The sequence below is a fragment of the Monodon monoceros genome, unplaced genomic scaffold, assembly GCF_005190385.1.
Source record: "Monodon monoceros isolate NGI ecotype Baffin Bay Population unplaced genomic scaffold, NGI_Narwhal_1 Super_Scaffold_7, whole genome shotgun sequence".
Taxonomy (NCBI): Eukaryota; Metazoa; Chordata; class Mammalia; order Artiodactyla; family Monodontidae; genus Monodon; species Monodon monoceros.
The window spans coordinates 71,061,172-71,083,826 of NW_021703784.1; the positions used below are offsets into that span (position 1 = coordinate 71,061,172).

General features: G+C 49.2%; 1 protein-coding gene across 3 annotated transcripts in view; it reads left to right on the forward strand.

Annotated features, from left to right (window-relative positions):
• The first annotated feature begins 19,132 nt into the window (after positions 1–19,132).
• Positions 19,133–22,655, forward strand: part of NAV2 (neuron navigator 2) — a 396,738-nt gene continuing 393,215 nt past the window's right edge. For 2 of the 3 annotated variants that reach the window (XM_029208228.1, XM_029208230.1), the window contains exon 1: positions 19,133–20,082. In XM_029208228.1, the coding sequence (XP_029064061.1) occupies positions 19,825–20,082 (258 nt within the window). In that variant the 5' untranslated portion in view covers positions 19,133–19,824. The remainder of the gene's footprint in view (positions 20,083–22,655) is intronic. The other variant, XM_029208231.1, reaches the window with a different exon arrangement.

Below are 22,655 nucleotides of genomic sequence, written 5' to 3' on the forward strand. Positions count from 1 at the left end.
CATTGTAGCAACTGGACAGAATGTCTTTCCCAGGAGACTTCTGTCATGTGGGTGCTGAGTTCAAAGAGAGAGATTATCATGGTTGCCAAATGCGTGACATGGACCGTCATATGGGGATCAGGCAAATGCTGCAGAAGAATGCTGTTTAGCCTTGTGTGTTGACTTGATTCACTTATATCGATTATAACGCTTGCCTTTTTCCTCCCGATTTTTGCCATCTAACACTCTTAGGCTGCCTCTCTGGGCCTTTCCCCTCCTGGCCAGTCATGACTTCATGGCCAAAGTCTGGAGGACCCCTAGTCAGGGTCAACACACCTGTTCCGAATGCTTGTTCCCAGCATGCAGCAAGAATATGGCACCATGGCTGCTGTGTCTGGTACCCCTTATCCACAGTTATGGGCTGGGAGGCCAAGGGAACAACTAACAAGGGTGCGGTCCTCTGGGGTTTTTGATGTCAGCAGTGTCAGGGAAAAATTCTGGAGCCTGGAAACCAAAAGCAAATGTGGCGAGTTGAGAATAAGCATCCCTGGCAGATCGGGGGCTGAACACATGTGTAAGGAGTTTCAGAACAGCCCCAGAAGGAGTTCACGGTTTTGGTTAAGAATGAAAAGTTGGGTTTACCTGGAAGAAAATCCAGACTTGAGCACTTACCTTGGGCAACGTAATTAACCTTTCTGTGCTTTAATTGATAAATCTATATCTATCTATCTATCTATCTAAAGTTATAATGAGCCCTACGTCTTGGGGTCATTGTAAGAGTTAGACGAGACAACACATGTAAAATATTTAGTATCGGTCCCAGCATGTAGTAATTGCTCAAAAACAAAAACGTTAATTATTAACATAAAGTTCTCAGGACCCAAAGGAGAACATACTAGAACATACTAAAACATATGTATCAGTTCCCCACTGTATATGACTGTTTTGAGTGGGATGGATGCAAAGGCCAAAGTGAAAACAAAACCTTCCAGGGGATTTGTCTGGGAACCTTTGTTAAAGGAGCAGATTCCAGTCACACCAGCTGGCATGAGGGAAAGCTCCTGCAGGAGGTTTAGAGGTCTTCTAGTCCAGGTTCCTCATTTGCAGGATGAGGAATTGGCCCCAGAGAGGGGCAGTGACTTAACTAAGGTCACAGCAATTTCAAGGCAGCATCAGGCATAGAAGCCACATCCCATGATTTTCAAACTAGGGCTCCTGCCATGATACTACACAGACCAGAGTTTTCTTTCTTGGGGTCTGTTCTGCCATAGCCCTCAAAGCTGGCCTTCAACCACGGTGAAGCCAGGAATCCTAGGGAATGGCCTAGGCCAGGGCTTCTCAAACTTTTATATGCAAATGCATCTCTTGGGGATCTTGTTCAAAATGCAAGTTCTGTTTTAGTAGGGCTGGGTAGGCCCAAGAATCTGCATTTCTGACAAGTGATACTGCCAATAGGGATCAGACTTGGCCTAACAGGGCTCTAGGCCAGCGCTGTCCAATAGAAATATCATATGAGCTGCATATGTAATTTTAAAGTCTCTAGTAGCAACATCAAAAAAAGAAACAGATGTCACTCATTTTCATATATTTATTTTGCCCAGTATATCCAAAATATTCTCATTTCAACATAATAATCAGTATAAACATTATTAATGAGATATTTTGCATTTTTTTCGTATAAAATCTTCAAAATTCAGTGTGTGTTTTACACTTAGAGCGCATCTCTGTTCAGACTTGCCATACTTTAAGTATGAAGTCCCCGTGTGTAGCTGTTGGCTACAGGGCAGTCAGAGGCAATCACTGAGTGGGTCGCAGCCCCGTACCCCCTTTCACACCAGCTGACAGTGACCATCATCTTGGGTCTTCCTCTGGCTTTCCCACGTTGGCAGGCCCACCTAGCCCACTCTTGTACCTTTTTCATGGGTGAGGATGGCACTAAGCCTTGAAGAATGGCAGCCCCCCAGGCTCCCACCGTCCAGCTTCCTGTGAATACGACAGCCTACATAGGGTCAAAGTAAGAAAGGCCAAACCCACCTTCCCTGCTTCATTTCTGGGTAACCCTGGGTTCATCTGGTCCAAAAGACCTCAGTGCGACTGGCACGGTGGTGTCGGAATATACAATTAAATGCTTGAAAGCTTGTGTGCTCTGTTCTCAATTAGAAGAGCGGGGCTGAGAATACTTTCCATACGGCTCAGGCCCTGCCACTGTCTGGCCTGGTCGTTGGAAGGGTTTTCTGCGGGGTCAGCCATGACGGTGAGAGACACAGGCCGTGATTCCGTGGCAGAGCGCCAGCGTGACATCTGTGGGCCCTCTGTGACTTCGGGCGCAGTTCTTCTTCTGCCAAAGAGACATCAATGGATCATCTGACAGCTCTGGCCGTGCTCACAGACTCGCTGGGAGAAATCCCCGCCCCGGCTCAGGGCCTCACTGTGGAGGTTTCGGGTCTTGTCTGAGCCAGAAGGAAAGCTATAAGCTTCTCCCCCAATCTGTGACTTGCAGGTGACTCAACAGGCACTTCTGTTCACATGTACCCCCTGGAAACCCATGTCTGAGAAGCTGGGACATTTGGCTTCTCAATCAAATGTTTGCTTTTGCTTGCTTTTGTCTGAGAAAGCTCATAGCTTGGTGCTACCTAATGCTAAACATATGAATATCTGGAAACATCTAAATATGTTGTGCTCTATAGACAAAACATCTACACAGGGACGGTCTGATTAATGGAGTTTTCCAGTAAAGCAGAAACTGTTCCTTGTTTCATTCCTTATGGTTGCAAATCCTTCTAAACTTGTATTGACTTATTCCCTGCCTCACTAAGTGGAGGGTAGTGAGCAAAATCCAATTTTATCTAATGTTTGGGTATCATTATTGCCTCCACAGGCATTTTTGCATCTTGACAGTATAGGCCATTATATTTCATCCATTCAATCGACAAATATGTATTGGGTACCTGTCATTGTTCTAGGCTCTGGGGATACATCAGAAAGAAACCTCTGCTCTTATGGAACCTGTATCCAAGTGTGTGCGTTTGTGTTGAGGTGAGGGGAAAGACAGGGATGAAAAATAAACAAGCGAATGACAGATAAAGTCTACCTGGTGGGAAGTACCCTGTGTGCTGTTGCACACTCGATGGGGCCCAAACTGAGCCACAGAACAGCCAAGGCTCCCCCACAGTGGGCTGTCCCCCACCCAGGACAGATTTTGTTCCCTGCCCAGAGTCCCTGCTGCCTGAGAACCTGACCAATACCTTCTGTCCAAGCTCAACAGCTCCCTGGTTACCTATGGCTGAGATTTGCCAATTAAGCAGATCATTTGGTGCCCGCCTGCTCCAACATTTTCAGATTCATTTTCTGTCACTTATCTGCCACCGTCCCACCTCTACCTGGGCCCTCGGTTTCCTCTGTGATTGAAGCCATGACTGCACGTGACGCTCACCCTCCACAGGGTCCCCTTGTGATGGGAGGGGAAGGGATGATGCGTTTGGGGTGAGATAGCAGATGGATTGTTTGCGCCGTAAACTTTCCCCATTGTCATGAGGTTGGAGCAGTGATAGCTAGAGGAAATATAAACAACAATTTCCCATGCACTTTTTATGTCTCTGTCAGCCAGGAGTGCCACGCCGACATGAACACAGGATTCATTTGTCCAGTGTTTGATGCTGAAATGTGCCATAAAATATACCATGGCCCTTCAAAGAGTCGATTCACAGCAGCCTGCTTTAAGAGGTCACCAAAGTGGCCTCTTTTTTTTTTATTTCAGGAAAATAAAACAAAAATATATTTACAAAACATTGCCCTTGGGGGAAGTTGAAAACGTTTTTCCTATTTATGATCTGGTCCTTTTCCACTTGACAAATATTGCTTGCTCTCCTCCACCCACAACCCTGCCCTTCCTCCTGTTTTAGGTGGGACCCCGGTTCACATGGTCTTCTGGTGAAATAACAAGTGTATCTGTACCCAGCCCCAGCCCAGTAGAGCCCAAATGCCAGCAACTGAGGGGACGTTTGAGGCCAGCACTATTCTAGGAAGGGGACAGAGCAGAGAAGAGACACCGACTTGGGAACCCACCAGAACAGGCTGTGGTCTTCATTAGAAAAATGTTTTCATTGTAGCTGGTGAGAGAATGTTAGGAGACTGGACCTATCATTGAATATCATTAGGTCGATCCATATGAAATTATCATTTTTGAGTCAAAAATAGTCATTATTGGCAATGTCATCTGGTTCCATCTGAAAATGAACAATAGCTACCAGTTACTGATTCCTGCTTGTGTGCCAGGCATTGAGCTAAGCACTTGATAGCAATTATGTCAATTAATCTTTACAGTGACCCAACAGAGAGGTGTCTGAAGTTGGGTTCCCCAGGGGTGGACTCTAAGATGAGTATTTGTGATTTATTAAAGCAGTGCTCCCAGGACAAAAGCAGGACAGGGCCAGGGACGAAGCCAAGTGAGGATATGTGTTTTGGGCAAAGTCTCGGCCTCATCCTGCGTCGAGCTCTGGAGCTTCAGCTACTCCTCAGGGTTTGTCCCACCTCAAGACAAGTGAGCCGGGCTTTTGTGTGCCTGCGGGCCATCCCTGGTCATGGGTGCCCTCAGGAGTCCATGCTCAGACTCACGCAATTCTCTGCATACGTGGGTGAAGGGGCTTCAGTAGCCCACATGCAGCCTCTGAGCAAGGTCACAGGTGCTGGCCAATAGAGGCAAAGCACATGGAATCCGAGGGAGGGGAGGGCCACAGAAATGGTGAGGGGGCCCTGGGCCTCCAGGCAGAATATCTTTGGAGTCCACTGGAGGTAGGTATTAGTTTCATCTCCATTTCACTCATGAAGCAACTGAGATTCAGAAGGATAAAAGTAGCCCAGCTCCTGCTACAAAGAGGTAGGACCAGAACTCTGCTGTCCTGAATTGGCCACTGTCATCCTCTCAATGTCAGTTCCAATGTCCTTGGTCACCAGGATCAAGCTGGTGGTGCCCAGCTCCTCCTTCCCTTAGAATGAGATTTCAGAGCCTACTTGCCTCATGCAGATGGATTTGGGTGGCAGGGGGTGTGCGGAGGGGGTGTCGCCCAAGTGAGCGAGAGCCATAGCCTGTCAAAGTCCATTTAGCAGGAAGCTGGACTTTTCAACACATTAGCTGTCCCCTGTGCCTCTCTAGGATGGAAAAGGGGCCTTTCCGGCACGCAGCATTGTGGGATCTGCTCACATGTCCCTCCATAGTCCCTGGAGCCTGTCCTCCCACTCAGGGGTGCCTTGGCACAGGCAAGGGTGACCTGCTGCTCTCCAAGGCCATGGCCGACGGCAAAGCGCTATCCAGCGTCACTGCCTGAGAAGGCTTTTGCTGCTGTGATCAAGAGCTCACCCCCAGCTGAGCCAGGCCAAGGGGCACATGGGCACCAGAACACCTGGTGAGGGGGATCCCCTCCAGCTGCTTCCTCCACCCTCCCTCCCCCGGCCAGGTGCCGTCACTTGCCCTTATTTAGCAGCCCAAGGCAGCCTTCCCGAGGGAGCTGAGTCAGAGCTCTCCAGCCGAGGACCTGCCATAGTGGGAAAGATACAGACTCTGGAGGCTGGATGGGAGTTCACAACCCCCCATTCATCCACTTACTAACTGGAGTGGTTATTTAACTTCTTTGGTTAAAGAAGTGGTTATTTAACTCCATTCTATCATCTATAAACAGGAAATAACAGTACTCTACCCCGCAAAGAATAAATGAGATGTTATCTGTCAGTGCCTAGCACAGAGAGGGGATCTGAGAACGGTTTGGTCCCAACATTTTTGCCTTGGCTTTGCTGGCACTGCTTCCTGTCCCATTACCGTGTCTTAACTTTGCGTCATTGTGCGCATTTTAATTCAACCTAGCTGCCCTGGGCTTGCTTGGGTGCAGGGTGCAAGCCAGAGAAATGTGTCCTTTATTTTCATGTGTTTTGAAAGGTTTTGTCCCTTCTGGGTTTCCGTCTGAGTTCTGTCCAAGAACACAAAGGGCCTGCTTTTTTTTTTTTCCCCATTGATCTTGACTAATGCAGAGCTAGCACCTGGCGCCCTTCATTGAATTCCATTATACTCCATATGCTAATAGCTCCTCAGATGAAGCTCTCTTGGACAGCACGCCACAGAGAAAAAGCAAAACGCTACAAGACACTGAGATGATGGGTCCCGCCCTGCTCCAGCCTTCTCCCCCATACATAGAAATACTGTCCTAGTTTTCAGCAGCCTAATTGAACATCAATCACTTAAGAAAAAAAAAAAACCCTGGCTTGCCACCCACACCATTGTGCTAAGAATAACTTCTCTCCCAGCAGTACAGCTGGTCAGTCACTTCCTAGTGTTTCCATCTGGAATTAGGTGTGAGGATTCAAAAAGTGCATTTGTCCATTTTGAGTCTGCAAGCTGGCATGGGCCCTGAAACTTGAAGTCTGACAAAAAACCAAGAAACCTAGAGTAAACACCCAAACACTTAAATACCCGAAAGCCTGTCTCCTGTTGAAAGTCTTTTTCCCTTTTGTGTGTTGTTTGGATCTCATTGAGTCTGTTCTTCCTAGTTTGTCCAGGAGTCAGTTTTAAATACTGACTTTATTTACTGAGATATGGCTCAGTTGAGCTCAGCATCTCATAGTTGAATTCTCAACCAGCAGGACTTCTCGATGAACAGGACCATGGGTTTACTGATTTCAGGCTGAAATTGGGTTTTTGGAGTGACTGGATGTCTGGCTTTGGGGAAAGGATCATTTATCCTTTAATCTTCCAAATAAATAGAATCATCCACTCATTCAAAATCTATTTCCAGAATGCCAGCTTTTTGCCAGGCACTGTGCTACATAAGCGCCGAGGCCGTGAAGTACACACAACAAGATGCCTTCTCTACTCTGTTGGAGATTACAGTCTGATACCAGAGATTCCCTAACCCTGGCTGCACGGTGCAGTCATCCGGGAGCTTTTCAAAAGTACTTTTTACGTGTATTTTCTTCTTTAATCCTCACAATAATCCTACAAAATAGATACTGCTATTGCAGTCATCTTGAAGATGTGGAAACTGAGGCACAGTTGGGTGAGTCACTTGCCCAAGGATATTTAGCATCACAGAAATAGAATAGGACCCCAGGCACTCTGCTTCCTGAGAGCTGTGCTAACCGCTGAACTGTCCTGCCTCTTCATGTGTGGAAGCGTGAGAGGGGCTGGCATGTCTGGAGGTGGCTGGGGCATGTGACAAAAGAGAAACTAGGGAGAGGAAGCTGGAGAGGTGGGTGAGGGCAGGGCAGGAAGGGCCTAGGGAACCCAGACTAGAAGACCGGGTTTTATCCAGTGGACAGTCAGAAGAGCTGCCACCTGTACCAATGAGAGTAAGAAGGCATTAGCTGGGGGGCTCGGGATACATTTCTACACAACAGAAAGTAGGTCAGTGTTTTGGAAGAGAGCGCGGAGGTGCAGGCGCTCCGCGATGACAGTCAGCTCTGACAGCAGCTCCGTGCTGCGTGGGGAGGAATGTGACAAGGGCCTCCTTCTCCTTCCCCGTCCACTGAACTCTTGCTTCGACATGTTATCTGGACCTCAGGGGTCAGCCCCGGAGCAGCTGGCTCTGTGCCTTCCCTCCCTGAAAGCTGCATGACCTATCCAGCGCCTGTGCCCACCAGAACCTTCCTACACAGCAGCCGGCTCATCAGAGCACAGGGCTGAGTGCTGTGGGGGCGGCCACGGATGAACCAGAAACCCGCGTCCTGCCCATTATCTAAGCCAGCACAGAGGCTATCTATCCCCTCAGAAGCAGTAGGTGGTAATAGTTACACATGAGCCTGGGTTTGAATCCCAGCTCCAGCATTTATTTAACTATGTGATTTGGGGCAAGTCCCTTGGCCACTGTGGAGATCAGTTTTCTGATCTGTAAAATGGGGTGACCATTCCTACCTCTCAGGTTTGCTTTTTTTTTAATTTATTTTATTTTTGGCTACGTTGGGTCTTTGTTCTGTGCATGGGCTTTTCTCTATTTGCGGTGAGCGGGGGCTACTCTTCCTTGTGGTGCGCGGGCTTCTCATTGCGTTGGTTTCTCTTGTTGCGGAGCACCGGCTCTAGGTGCCGGGGGCTTTAGTAGTTGCAGTACGCAGCTCAGTAGTTGTGGCTCGCGGCTCTAGAGTACAGGCTCCATAGTCGTGGCACACGGGCTTAGTTGCTCCACGGCATGTGGGATCTTCCCGGACCAGGGCTTGAACCCGTGTCCCCTGCATTGGCAGGTGGATTCTTAACCACTGCGCCACCAGGGAAGCCCTCTCAGGTTTGCTTTAAGAATTGTAGATATCATTCATAAGGCACCTGGTAAACGTGTCTATGGTTCTCAGTAAATGGCAGCTCTTATTATGCCCAGTTAACTGCCATTACCGTATCCTAAGCCCCTGTGGGTCTTGAGAGCCCAGGCTGAGCACCCTTTGTTTTGCAGCTGAGAAAACTGGGGCCTAAAAGGGATCCGTGGCTTTCCCAGGGTCACCTGGAATCTGAACAGCAGAAGGGAGCAAGAGGTACCTGTGAGCAGCCTCACTGAGCAGGGGTGAGAAGTTCAACTCAGGCTTGGCCATGGTCACTCACAGCCTTTGCTCTGATTTCCTCTCTCCATGATGGCACAGATACAGCCTTTCTGGAAGGGTTGTGTGTACGAATAAGCTGTCATTCCAAAGTGCTGAAAAGTACTCCACAGGTGCCAAATCATGACTCTCCATGGATTTCAACACCTCCGTTGGCATTCCTTCCTGCCAGATGCAAGCTGCATGAGGACAGTGTGCATGTGTGTTTGTCTGTGTGTGTGTGCACGCGTGTGTGTAGGGGATAAGGAAAGGGACGAGGAAGAAGAAGAGCACACAGAAAATTCCAGATTTTCCAGCGCCTGTTTCCATACCTGAACCCCAGTACACTGTGGCTTAGCCCCCTGCCCTATTACTCAAACAGAAGTACTCTCTTTCTTCCCAGGTCCTCTGCAACCTACTTTCAGCCACCTGTTGGAGGAAGGCGTGAGCCATTTTGCTGAGAGGCAATGATTTGCCCAACCTTCAGTCAACAGAGCCAGGGACTCAGTCCCAGGGGGCTGGTGTCAGAGAGGGTGTGGAATGGAAAAAGAATGGAATTTAGAATCAGACAGTTCAAGATTTGAATCCCAGTTCTGCTGCTTCCTAGCTGTGTGACCTTGAAAAAATTACTTCTGAGCCTCAGTTTCTTCATCCGTAAAAGGGAGAAAATTTGCATTATTTGGAGACATTAAATGAGAGGACTACTCTGGCCCATGACTGTTTCATTCCCACCCCAAACCCTGCCCCCATCCCAGTGGCTTTCTGCACCCGGATTACCACCGTGCCTGGGCTGATACTATGTGTCCACTTTAACTGTGAATTTGGAAGAGTCAGAGAGACACCAGCATGAAGAGGTGGCTGCTGAAAGCAAAGCCTGCCTTCCCCAAAGAGGCATCTTCCTTGGAGAGGATGGCCTCGGTACTTCAGGCGTTTGGGATAAGAGCAGCCATTGTTGGGGGCGACACCCACGTTTGACATCCCGTGGCAAAAGAATGGTGCAGTACCCTGAGTGGGTGTCTTGGATATGACAGATATGCCCAAAGCCTGATTGTGTACCTCTCTACTAACTGGGTTTGGCAGGAGGCCAGGTGAGGAGAGGGCAGATATGAACTGGGGCTACAATGAGAGAGGCTGGACCTCTCTGCACCTCTCTCAGCCTGCAGAACTGCAAGGGAAGTGTTTGTGGAGAGGTTCCATGACCCTCTCTCTTAGCTTCTTTATCCTGCCTGTCCCATTCTGGGTGCCCCAGTTCTGGGGATACAGATCCCTCTCCCAGGACAGGGGATGGTGTCCATGAACCCCTCTCAGAGAGGCAGAGGTCCCCATTGGGCTCCTAGCCTCAGGTTCTGGGCCTTCACTCAGTGTCTTAGCAATGGAAATTTCCACACACTCAGATACACCCACCACAAGGGGTCATGTAGTGACTCCAGGGTAGGTGGGAGAGAGGAACTGTGGCTTGAACTTACTGTGTGCCAGGAAAAACGATCATCATAATGGTGGTAGCAGTGACCATGTATCAATCTCTGATTTAGTGCTTTACACATATTAGTTCATTTAATCCTTCCAGCAACCCTGTGAGGGAGGTACTGTTAGAAACCCCATTCTACAGATGAGTAAGCTGAGGCATTAAGAGGTTAAATAACTTGTCAAAGGTCACATGGCTGGTAAGTGGAAGAGCTCAAAGGCATGTGATCAAACTCATGCAGTCCAGTTCCAAAGTCATCCTCTTTTCAACCACTGTACCCACCTCTACTGCTTCTCTTATTTAATCTTGCTCCAAAGTCCCAGGAGGTGGGTGTTACTCATGGCGTAGGTGAGGCAACTGAGGTTCAGAGAGGTTCAATGACTAGGCCAAGGTCACACAACCAATTAAGTGTCCATGCACATATGTGGGACTCTTTCCACTTAACTGAAGGGCTTCCAGGAGAGCAACTGAAACCTTGACATCACCTCTTACCCCATGGGTAACAGGGAGGAGTATGCAGAGGGGGCGCCCAGGTCTTTGCACACTGCCCAGCCTTCCAGCTCAAGCACACTGGCAGGCAGCCATGAAAGCCCCATCCCTGCCTCTTTGCCTTTCAGACCTCATCCCAGCATCACCCCAGCATCACTTCTCCAGGAGCCTTGGCTGCCTCGACAGTCTAGGTTCTTTATCTGCTAACATAACACTTGCCTTGCTTAGTTATTATACATCCACAGATGTGATTGTGTAATTATTGTCCATTTTCCTGATTATATTGTAAGCTCCATGAGAAAAGAGCTTTGGCTCTTACTAACATTATATCACCAGCAATTAGCATGCTGTCTGGCATTCAGTACCACTGAACGATGATTTAAGTGAATGAATGAATGAGTAGAGCACCTATGAGGTTCCAGATTCACACTTGGCCCTCTGCCTCCATTATCCCCAATCCTGGCAACAACACAGGGAGCTAGTTACCATCATTCCCATTTTCCTGATGAACAAACTGAGGGCCAGAGATGAAATGAAGTGACCTTTGCTCAGTCAATGGGAGGTGAGATCAGGATTCACACCCAAGTTTGCCTGACGCCACCCCAGTCTTCTCTCTCCTTCACATCACTCAGAGAAGAAACTGGAAGCAAAAAAGCAGTGATAAGCGTGGAATTTCCTGGTGGTCCAGTGGTTAGGACTTTTACTGCTCAGGGTGCAGATTCAATCCCTGGTTGGGGAAGTAAGATCCCACAAGCCATGCAGTACAAGCAAAAAAAAAAAAAAAGAAAAAAAAAAATGAAGCCGTGATAAGGGGCTCTGCTCAAGCTCTTCCTCTAGGGAAAGGAGAAGAAAATGGGGTTGTTGATACCGGACAGGACTGAAAGTCAAGAATAAAGGATCAAAGCAAGGAAAGCGCTAAAATGGTCATGGGAGGAGATTCTAGCAACCTGTCTGTGATAATTCAGCAGGAAGTCAGTCTTGGCAGGCCAGATGCCTTGGAAGACCGGATTCTCCATCTCCACAGTCAACTCTTCAGGGTCCCCCCGCACCCCCTTGGAAAGGATAAAACCCTAAGAAGCAAATGATTGTGAATAGGAATTCATTCACCATCCCAAAATTCAAAAAGACAGTCTTTGTGGAAACGAGGAAGCCAGGGTGACATGCTTGACAGTCTTCTTTGCAGCCTTAGGGAGACTGACTGTGTTAGATTCACATTTGATGTATATGTCCAGACTGCCTTGAGGAAAAAATTTTTGATAAATGTATCAGTGAATGTCTAAAATTCTTGCACAATGTGGAGCTTCAAGAAAGATGCCATTTAAAAAAAAAAAAAGACTGAATGGTATCTTGCCCCACTCTTTGTAAAACCATCTTTCTAAGCCAAAAAATAAAAGAAAATCCTTGTATATTTTGTTCTTTTCCACCCTTCAAGCTCTTAGGTTTTATTTGCCTTGGGTTTGGAGAGCGAGTGGAAATCAACACAGCTGTTTATATTTAGTGGCTTCGAATGATCTCAGGGCGCAAAAGATCCTCACGGGTGTCTCTGCATTGTTGACAGTTTTTAGACCAGCTTTCACGCAGCCAAGGGGTAGTGTGAACTAGAATTCCTTTTTACATTTGCCCAGCAGGGTTCGTTTCAGGCATACAGGGGCCTACTTTCTTCTCCATCTTCTCTCTTTCTGCAAGATGAGGACTCTGTCTTCAGGCTAGCGTCGTGGCTAATAGAGACAGCTTGGTAGGTCAGTCAGAAAAGGATTTCCTAGTCCCTCTGCCAAGGGGTGGTCTTGGCACTTCTGCAGAGAAGGATTCTATTAGGAGCTGCTTCCCTGCAAGGAAGGGAAAACAGAAAGGGTCTCTGGAGTAACTGTTCCTGGCTGTCTTAGAAGGAGGGAACCCTGCTTGTTAGTGACTTTCTTATCTACAGTCATCCCTCAGTGAATGTGAGGGATTGGTTCCAGGACCCCCTCAGATACCAAAATCTGTGGGATGCTCAAGGCGTATATATAAAATGGCGTAGTATTTGCATATAACCTACATACAGCCTCCTTCCGTACACTTTAACTCATCTCTTGGTTACTTATAATACCTAATACAATGTAAATACTATGTAAATAGTTGCTAGGGCATGGCAAATTCAAATTCTGCTTTTTGGAACTTTCTGGATTTTTTTTTTTTTCCATCTGCTGTTCGTTGTATCTGTGGACCTGGAACCCACGGATACAGATGGCCAACTGTATATAGATCGTATATATGTATATATATAACTAAACTGGATTTAACTGAACTGGATTTTAGTTTAACTAAAACTGGATTTTAATCTTTTATAGCTAACAAAGCTTTTGTCTGTTTGTTTGGGAGAGGACTCATCCCTCCTGCCTGAAAAGGTAGAGGGCAGAGATGGATATAAGCTAGCTAACTTCTATATCACCAGCATCTGGCACAGGGCTTTGTTCGTTATGGGGCGTAATGAGTGTTCCTTGAATAAATAAAAGTTTAAAATGAGTAAAGATACTTATTTGAAAAATGAAGAAAAACTTCATGGAAAATTAAGTTGAAATCAACCATGATCTCAACCCTTTAAAACAGTGATAGAAAAATAAGAAGGAATGACCAGAGTCCTAACTTGCTCCTCTGAAATAACCGCTATTATTAGTGTGATGTGATTCCTTCCCTCTCCTTCCCTTTATAAACGTATTTATTTATATATATGTAAACACACATAAACATATTAGCAAGTTTTAACAGTAGCCAAACATGTATGTAAATAATAACATAAATACCCCTATGACAAATACTTTTTTAAAAAATAAATTTATTTTTGGCTGCATTGGGTTTTTGTTGGGCTTTCTCTACTTGCAGCAAGCAGGGGGCTACTCTTCGTTGCGGTGCGCGGGCTTCTCATAGCGGTGGCTTCTCTTGTGGAGCACAGGCTCTAGGCACACAGGCTTCAGTAGTTGTGGCACGTGGTCTCAGTAGTTGTGGTACACAGGCTTAGTTGCTCCACGGCATGTGGGATCTTCCCGGACCAGGGCTCGAACCCGTGTCCCCTGCATTGGCAGGCAGATTCTTAACCACTGCTCCACCAGGGAAGTCCCGACAAATACATTTCAAATAAAGGAAAAAGAACCACAAAGTACATACCAAAGTTCTACATGATTATTTTTGGTATCCATTGTTGAGATTTTTCATGCCAGCACACCTTTTCTGAGCACAGACCTTCATGAGTTAACTGCTCCAGGCTCTCCTCAGAGAGCCCTGAACCCTGAGCACCATGCACCTCTCCCAGGGCCAGGAGCCCCTCTGCTAGCAGGTGCTCACCAGGCCCTGTGCCTGGGGCAGAGTCAGAGGGTAGGCAGGAAGGCTCACAGGAGGAAAGCAGTAACCCAAAGAGGAAATGGGTGGAGGAAGCTTGGAGCATCCTGGCTCCTTGCCTGGGAGCCCGCACTGACCAGAGGCCAGGCTGCTTGATGCCGTCTGCATGGCTGACTCCCAGGCAGCATTTGGGCAATTACCCAGCTGCCTTTGGGCTGCACAGGCAGCTCGACTGGCTGAGTGTGTCTCTCAGAAAGAAGATCTTGCACAGAAAGTAATGGAAGGCCTGGGTTTTTCCAGATTGTCCGTTCACATTGATTAAAATTGTCCAGGTTCTTGCCTCGTCATCCCCCACTCTAAAGTGCTGAGGGAGCAAAGTCTTTGTAGCATTTCTTAAAGCGGCACTTTTCAATTTGCCTGCACCCAGGAGCTTTATTAACAGACAAATGCTTGGACCCATCCCCAGAGTCTGATTTAATTGGTCCAGGGTGGGGCCCAGGCAACCCTGTGTTTTCAATTCCGCAGGTGACTCTCACGGACAGCCGAGGCTGTGAAGCCAAGTGTGAGAACTGATTCAGAGTCCATGAGCGCTTGTTTAAAATGCAGACACGCAGATTCAGAATTCTAGGTCTGTTTGGGGATGTGCGGTTAGGGTTTTGCTCCTTTAGTTATTCTTAGGCTTCTATTGGAGTGCTAGTTCTACTATTTGTCATTTATTTCCCTGTTTGCTTGCCCTGTTCTCTCAGTTTTTCAGTTGTGGAAAAGGGCAACCCTCAGGCTGGAAACAGTAGTTGCATCATTCTTTGAACCTTGAGAGCAGGGAATGGGCACTTATTCTTATTTGCTCCCCGTCATAATGCCCAGAGCCTGGCACATAGTTGGCTCTCAGTTTATTCATTGAGTTAATGATTGAGCCACACCATATCAGATAAACCAGTGGTTTACCATATATTTGTTTGACATTTAGTCAGGGCTATTGCCTCAAACACCTGTAAACACACACACGCGCACACACATTCACACATACTCCTTACACTCCTTACACACCTGCAGGTAGAAGCCACTGTCTTCAGCTCTCAAAAAACCACCCAGAGATTACCATTGGGTATACTGATCTGTACACATCCATCTGGAAAAAGGTAGATTCGAAGCAAGTGGACGGGGGGCGGGGGGTGAGCAGACTTTCTAAATAGCTGTTCTAAGGTTCTTACCCCAGCTTCTCTGCAGTCTGAGATGGGTGGGCTCTCATTTCAGCCACTACCAAAAGGTGAGCATTTGTGCCAGTGCTGAGATAGGTGTCATAAGTTGCCAACCCATGCCATAAAAAATTAAGGAAAAGTGCATTTTTGAAAATAAGCTAGTCTGATTTTCTTTTACTCTCAAATAAATTCAAGAATGTTTGCTTTTTATATTATTCTAGAGTCTTGCAACATGTTCCTTCTTCATTTATAGTAGGGGTCTCCAAGAGTCTGTTGATTCTTTCCCCAGATTCCTGCATTTTTTTTTGTGTGTGTGGTAGGCTGGGGTTTAGATGTTTCAGGCTCTCTTAGGACTGTCTTCTTGGGAGGTCAGGCGCAGCCAGGGGTCTTTAAGTCAGATAAAGGATGGGTTGATGGGGCTGGTCACTTGCAGGTCAGCTCCGAAGCCCAATTTACACTCAGCTAATCACCACTGGCTGATGTATAGGATCAGAAGGCAGTACAGCTGGCACATCCTGACCTGAGGATGGTTCTTACAGCCAGAGAACTGCCAAACTCTTTGGATGATGACCCAGTGGTCCTGGGAGCTTTCGTAATATGTTTCAAATTGGGAGATTTTGAAAGTTTATAGTCCAAAAGAGAAAAAGAGAGAAGGGTTGTCAAAGTTGGGATTTAAAATAGTGGGCTGGGACTCCCCTGGTGGCGCAGTAGTTAAGAATCCGCCTGCCAATGCAGGGGACACGGGTTTGAGCCCTGGTCCGGTAAGATTCCCACATGCCGTGGAGCACCTAAGCCCGTGCGCCACAACTACTGAGCCTGTGCTCTGGAGCCAGCGAGCCACAACTACTGAGCCCATGTGCCACAACTACTGAAGCCTGTGTGCCTAGTGCCCGTGCTCTGCAACAAGAGAAGCCACCACACTGAGAAGCCCGCGCACCACAACGAAGAGTAGTCCCCACTCGCCGTAAAGCCCACGTGTGGCAACGAAGACCCAAAGCAGCCAAAAATAAATAAATAATTAATTAATTAAAAAAATAAAATAAAATAGTGGGCTATCCACAGTGCATATCATTTTTTAAAAAAAATAACGTTAAAAAAAAACCCTGGATAGTGTGTTCTTTCCAAAGCAGTTTGCCATACCCTGAACCAGTGACTTCTTTAGCTGCCAACGCTTGCCAGACTTATTGATTTAAAATGACTTCATTCATGTTAACACAGCATCTGTGTGGAAGGAGTAACTTTATAGGACTTTTTTTTTTTTTTTTTCTGCGATACGCGGGCCTCTCACTGTTGTGGCGTCTCCCGTTGCGGAGCACAGGCTCTGGACGCGCAGGCTCAGCGGCCATGGCTCACGGGCCCAGCCGCTCCGCAGCATGTGGGATCCTCCCAGACCGGGGCACGAACCCGTGTCCCCTGCAGCGGCAGGCGGACTCTCAACCACTGCGCCACCAGCCAAGCCCTATGGGACATTTTTTATAATTTGAGATGATCTTATTTAAGGAGGAATCTTGCAATTATCTCTTTTGCCTCAGGGAAAATATAGCTTTTTTTCCCCCCTTTGTCTTGTTATAATGACAAATTATTTTGCTTTAAAGAAGGAAAATGAGGGAAAGACAGAAAAGATATAAAGGGAGATGAAAAATGTTCCAGGAAAGAGCAAATAAAATTATTAAAGGGATGCAGAGGCCAGGAAAGAAATTTGGAAGTAGACTAAAAGATTCACTCCTTTTCCATCAAGAAAGATGAGAAGTTATCAGACTTTAAATAAGTCACATAAGGTTAAGGTGAACGGTCATATGTTTACCAAATCCTAGAGTATTAGGAAGAGGTACTTTTCAAAAAAGAATGCATTGTTTTTCATATTAGTACATATTTGCGGGTCTCAGAATCCAAAAAAATGACCTTGGTACAAATATGATTTAAATGGGAGATCCAAGATGGCAGATACATAGCATGTATGTCACTAGGTCTCTTTCTGTACCCATGACAGACATTATTAATTGATCAGGCTGCTGTTTCCAACTTAACTAGATACATGCACCCTTGGAATTCTTTTCAGCACAGTGTGACAGAAAGTCGGTTAGCTAGAGATGGCCCTTGAGATGAGCCCATTTTGCTACCTATGGATTAGCCTTACTACTCAAAGTGTGAGCTCCAGACCACCAGCATGGGTGTCCTGTGGGAGCTTATTCTGAAACCAGAACCTCAGCCCCATTCTAGACCTACTGAATCAGAATCTGTATTTTAGCAAGATACATAATTCTTATGTATATTAAGGTTTAAGTGGCCCTGGAGGAGCACTGAATGCATGATATATTCATTAGGGTGGAAGCTCTGAAACTTCAGAGTGCATCAGAATCACTGGGTTAAACACTTGGTAAACCTAGATTGTTGGGCCCCAGCTCCAGAACTTTTGGTTTAGAAGATCTAGGGTGGGGCTTATCAAACAAGCTTCCAGGTGTTGATGCTGCTGTTGGTGGTCTGGGGACCACAGTTTGAGAAAAACTGCATTAAGGCCATGGAAATACTTTGGAATATCTCCATGACCTTTAAAGTCAAAGACTGCAGTATATTTCCATAACTTTCCTTCAGAGGGAGGAATACCTGAAATTGTGTACAAGACTGTGTGCATTTCAGTTTCGCTAGAGTAGAAAGTTGCTGCATAGAATGGGTGGAGATAAGATAGGAGAGGGAGCAGGCCAGGGTAAGAGCCCTTCTTATTTCTTAATGCTGCTTTGAGAGATTGTCTTAAAACTTTATTTCCTACGATCTGGATAATGACAAATCAATGCTATTGGCATTGAAAATCAGGCTATAGGGTGGGCATACTGTGAAAACCTGTATCTCAGAGCCAGAGAAGAGAAACAGCTTATAAACAGAAATGACTGGGGGTGGGGGGTGGTTTGCAGAAGCAGTAATTTAATAATAGGGATAATAATACCCAACTTACTGGTCTCTCACATAGCTAAGTACCTGTGCTAAATGACTGTAATGAACGATCTCATTTAACCAAACAACAGTATATTATGTATATGTAATCAAACCCCTTCCTTACTCCCAATGAGAACCGAAGCTTTGTAAGGATGTATGTAAAGTTAGAGAACTTGTCCGATTTAAATCCAGGTAGTTCTACGGGGGTGGGGGGGGGGCTCCTCATCTATGAGGGGTCTGGCTTGCCTGTGTCATCTCTTCCAACTCTCAGCGAGGAACCCATAGAGCACCTGGGACAGGAGAGAAGTCCTCAGGTGAATTAAAGTCGAGGAACCTGTAGGGCCAGTGCGTCCGAGGTGCGGACAGGGGGGGTCTCCTACATGAAGCGCAGCAGAATTTAGCCCGAGCCCGCCGGGGTCATGGAGCTTCTCCTGGCTTCCTCTGGCCAGTCTGTGGTAGGTTGCAAGGAGGAACCGTCTTGGGGCGGGAGGCTTCGCGGGGTATTGTATATGCCTATAAATACTTCAAATAGTTAAGTGAAATGTGCAGCCTTTGAAAGCTGGAGAGGAAGCTATTCGGTGGCCCCCCGGCCCGCCTGGAAGAGCTGGCAGAAAAGAGAAGAAATGGCTGGCGCGTCCTTAACGCGGGAGACGAGGAACGGCCCTGCCCAGACCAGATGGGGGGCCGCGGGGCTGCAGGCGCGACTCCGGAAGCCTCAGACCGTTAAGGTGACCAGAACAATTTGAAAAAGGAAACGAACTTCCCCGGAGCCTTCCCCGCGGGGCCCCGAGGCGGGCGCTTGCGTTCGAAAGGGCATTTTTCAAAAGGTTTCAGGGACGCGGGGGTGTCAGCCCGCGGGGGAGCGCGAAGCCCGAGCAGCGCTGCAGAGCGGCCACCAGCTGGCTTTGTACTTGCGGCCAAGCGCGGCCCCAGACTTTCGGCGGCGGCCCGGGAGTTGAGGCCACGCCCCCCTTTGCAGTGAGAGCCGCGGCTGCAGATTGGCCCGCCACGGACCAATCGGCGCGCCGGGGCGGCCCGGGCTGTCAGCGCGCGCCGCAGCAGCGCGGGTAGCAGCCTGTCCTACCCTGCGCGGAGCCCCGCAGCCAGCGCAGCCTTCCCGGGAAGCGCGGCGGCCGCTCGCGAGCGCTGCACTGCCCTGCCCAGCCCGCCAGCCGCGCGTCCCGGTGCCCGCGCCCCACGGCCACAGCCTTGCTGCGCTATAACGCACGGAGCATGTGCAGACCCGCAGGCGTCGAGGTGCTATCTGTCCGGCGGGCTTCTGAGCTGTGGTGACTGTCACGCGTAGAGAGACCTTTCGGGGGCTCTCGCCGCGCCTCTGCGTAGCGGGTGACACTGCGGTGCTCGCAATCAGGGCGGCAGCTGCCTGTCGGTGAAGACGTCTTGGGCTCCGTGCGCCCTCCCTCTCCCCCCTATCGTTCTTTCCTTTCCCCAGCTGCTCGCTCCTTAGCTCGCCCGCTCACACCCGCAGCCTCCCTGAGCGGGAGGCGTGGGTCCCCGCCGCTTCTCTTCCAAAGGGGCCTCCTTACTTCGGAGATGCAGTGACAAGTTAATATGGGCGTCCAAGCCTCGAGTTCCCAGGAGGAGAATCGCAGGAGGCAACAGCTCCTAAGCACCCGGAGCCCTTGAACAGGCCGCCCAGGAGGGGCGTGAAACCCGGCTGCAGCATCCGTCCAGGTGGGACCAGCTGAGCGCCGCGACCAAGGCGAGCTCGCCGGATTGCTCCGAGATCCCCGACCCGGGGATATTTTTTTCTTTCCCTCGGCTAGTGGTGGGCGCCTCTCGGGCCGAAGCCCGGCGCCTGCTCTGCTGCCCGCGCTGCCTTTAGCGGTCGCCTCCGCCGCCGCTGCCAGGGACGTGCTGGGAAAGCCGAAGCCCCGGGAGAAGATGCCGGCCATCCTGGTCGCCTCCAAAATGAAGTCGGGACTGCCCAAACCCGTGCACAGCGCCGCGCCCATCCTGCACGTGCCCCCAGCCCGGGCGGGCCCCCAGCCCTGCTACCTCAAGTTAGGAAGCAAGGTGGAGGTGAGCAAGACCGCCTACCCTAGCCAGATCCCCCTGAAATCGCAGGGGCTGCAGGAGCCGGCGGGGGAGGGGCTCCCGCTGCGGATGAGCGGCTCGGTGGAAAACGGGTTCGATACCCAGGTGAGAGGTGCTGTGTGCCGGGGCACTGTTCTGGGAGAAGGGTGAATGCTTGGTGGGGGGGGGGGGTTGGCATGGCCGGATAGGGGACAGGGCTACCCTGTGGGCTGAGAAGGGAACCGTCCCACTTAGGCCGGCAGATTGGGGGATGCGCGCGGAGAGTGGGCTGGCCAGTGGGTGTGGCCGGGTGACCGAGGTTTGCCTTAAGGAGCTCTGTGAGACCGGGGTGCGGTTACGTCTGCGGCTTCCTTCTGGCGGGCACGGTCAGGGTGTTCTCAAAACTGTGCCGCACTGGAAATGTCAGGTTCTGCATGTTGAGATCTTGGTCCCAAGAAGGCAGTGACTGCTGCAGCGTCTGTCTGTCTGTGTGTCGGTTCTGCAGAGATTCTGTCCCTGCCAAGGAATAGTCCGAGGCTTCGTTGGGCTCCACGCCCTCTGGCCTGGCTGAAAGATCCAGGGAAAGGGGTCTGGGGGTGGCAGTGTACCTGCTCGCCTCGTCGTGAAGATGCCCCTGCCCCATCCTTTGGGTTGACAGGATTCCAGGCATGGTGCTGGGACCGCAGTAGAAGTGCTCGGTGCACCGGCGGAGGCAGGCAGCTGGAGACTCCTAGCGTCTCGGCTAGCTGTTGCGGTGGGCGGGGGTGCCTGCCTCAGAATGGCGGCCCGAAGCTAAGCCCCTCCTTCCTGGGTAGCAGATCCTGGTGCTGGTAGCCCGGGTGACTGGGGCTGGGGTGGGGGGATGACATGAAAAGAATTGATGACTTCTACCTTTCCAGACAGAGCCCGCATCACCCAGTTCGGCTGGGTGACGGGCCCTAGCCATGCAATCTCTTTTAAGGAAATCAGCAAGGGCCAATCAGGTTCTCCTGGCCTCCTGCCCTTTCTGCTGCTTTTTTTTTTTTTCTTTTTTCCTCTTCTGGTAGGAGGGAGTAGGGGCGTGCTGTATTTTCTTGGCAGTTAGTCAGCAGGGACTTTTGGGGACAGGCAGACCTGACGGATGTGACTGTCCCGGTCAAGAGAGGCGGGAAGCCAGTGGGGGAGGTAGTTTGGGGCTGGTGTCAGGGAAGTGGCAACAGACCAGCTGACCTTTTTGACACTTATTCTCTGCTGACACCGTCTCCACCTTCTCCTGGAGATTTCTCTGATCAGAGGCTAGAACTCAACACATTCCTAGCCTTTCTGATGGAGGAACTGGAGCTGGAAGCTAATTGTAAGCAGACTTTTGGAACTCTGGGTTGGAGAAGGCCCTCAAAGCAGATTAAGCTCCCACGCCAGGCTGATAAGCATGCCCCTTGCTGCTGCACTTGCTAAACATGTTTGGAAGCTGACAGGTTTGAGTGATGGTGTGTGGGAGAAAGATTTCCCCCAGTGCTCCCAGGGCCTGTCTCTGCCGGGGTTTTGTGCTCTGCGCTCTTTTTCTGCCTTCAGCACAGGTTTGTACATGGGCTCTGAAATGGGAATGAGCTTGGGGGTGCACCCTTGTGAGGGTTTCCCCTCCATCCTTGGAGACGGGGCTGATGAGGTGTGGTGGGTGGTATGCAGGAGGCCGGAGCAGTGACTCCGGGATGTGACACACAGCCTCCAGCCTGATGAGGAGGACCCAAAGAATGAGGGGGGAAAGTGGACACTGGGATCGTTGCTACCCAGGCAGCTGTTCTACCGTTGCCCATTTGACCCTTCATTTAACAAACACTGTCGGTGGACTTGCCATGGGCAGGCTCTGGAAAGGTGATTCATCCCTCTTCTTCCTGAAAAAATGATCTCCAGCTGCTGCCGGAGGAGCTGGTGTGGTCCAGTTCCCTCGAGGCTTTTCTTCTCTCCCTCGCCCTTGGACCACAGTCCCCTGGCTGCCCCCACGCCACCTGCCTCACCCTCAGTGGGACCTTGTGTACTGACCATATGGATGGTTTGGATGGATTGCTGAGGAAATTGGCCACTTCCCAGTGGGCTCTCCTGGTTTTTACCAGCCTGCCCTTTCTTTATTCATGGCCGAGCTTCCTGGCGGCTCTTCTCTGTGGCAGGTACAGATCCTTTGTCTCACTGCCTCACCCTGGCATCCAAGTGACATTGGCAAAAGGGGTTTTCCCGTCTTTGGACAAGGCTTTCTCCCCCTTTGCCTGACACGGTGTCCATTCACCATCCAGGAAAGCCTCTCCATACGGCTCGAGGACTGTGTCAGACTTGACACATCTGGTAGTCCTGGACTCAAAACCTGGTATTTATCACTAGAAGATACTCAGGAGATGATGAGTTAAATGGCAAATGGCATCTGACTCCCCTTTTATTCAGGGGGGTTTGGGGAGAAGGCTGGGTTGTGCAGTGGTCAGTAGCACAGGCTTTAAAGTCAGGTGGATATCCCTGGTATCCTGTCTCCACCATGTACTAGCTGGTGACCTAGTCCATTAACCTCTCTGGGCCTCACTGTTCCCATCTGTAAAAATGGGCATTAAACAACCACACAAATTATGAGGATTAAGAAAAAGAACATATGTAAAGTGTCATATATACATATGTTGATATATACACATATACATACATCATTTAGACATGTGTATAGACATATATAAGTAACATGT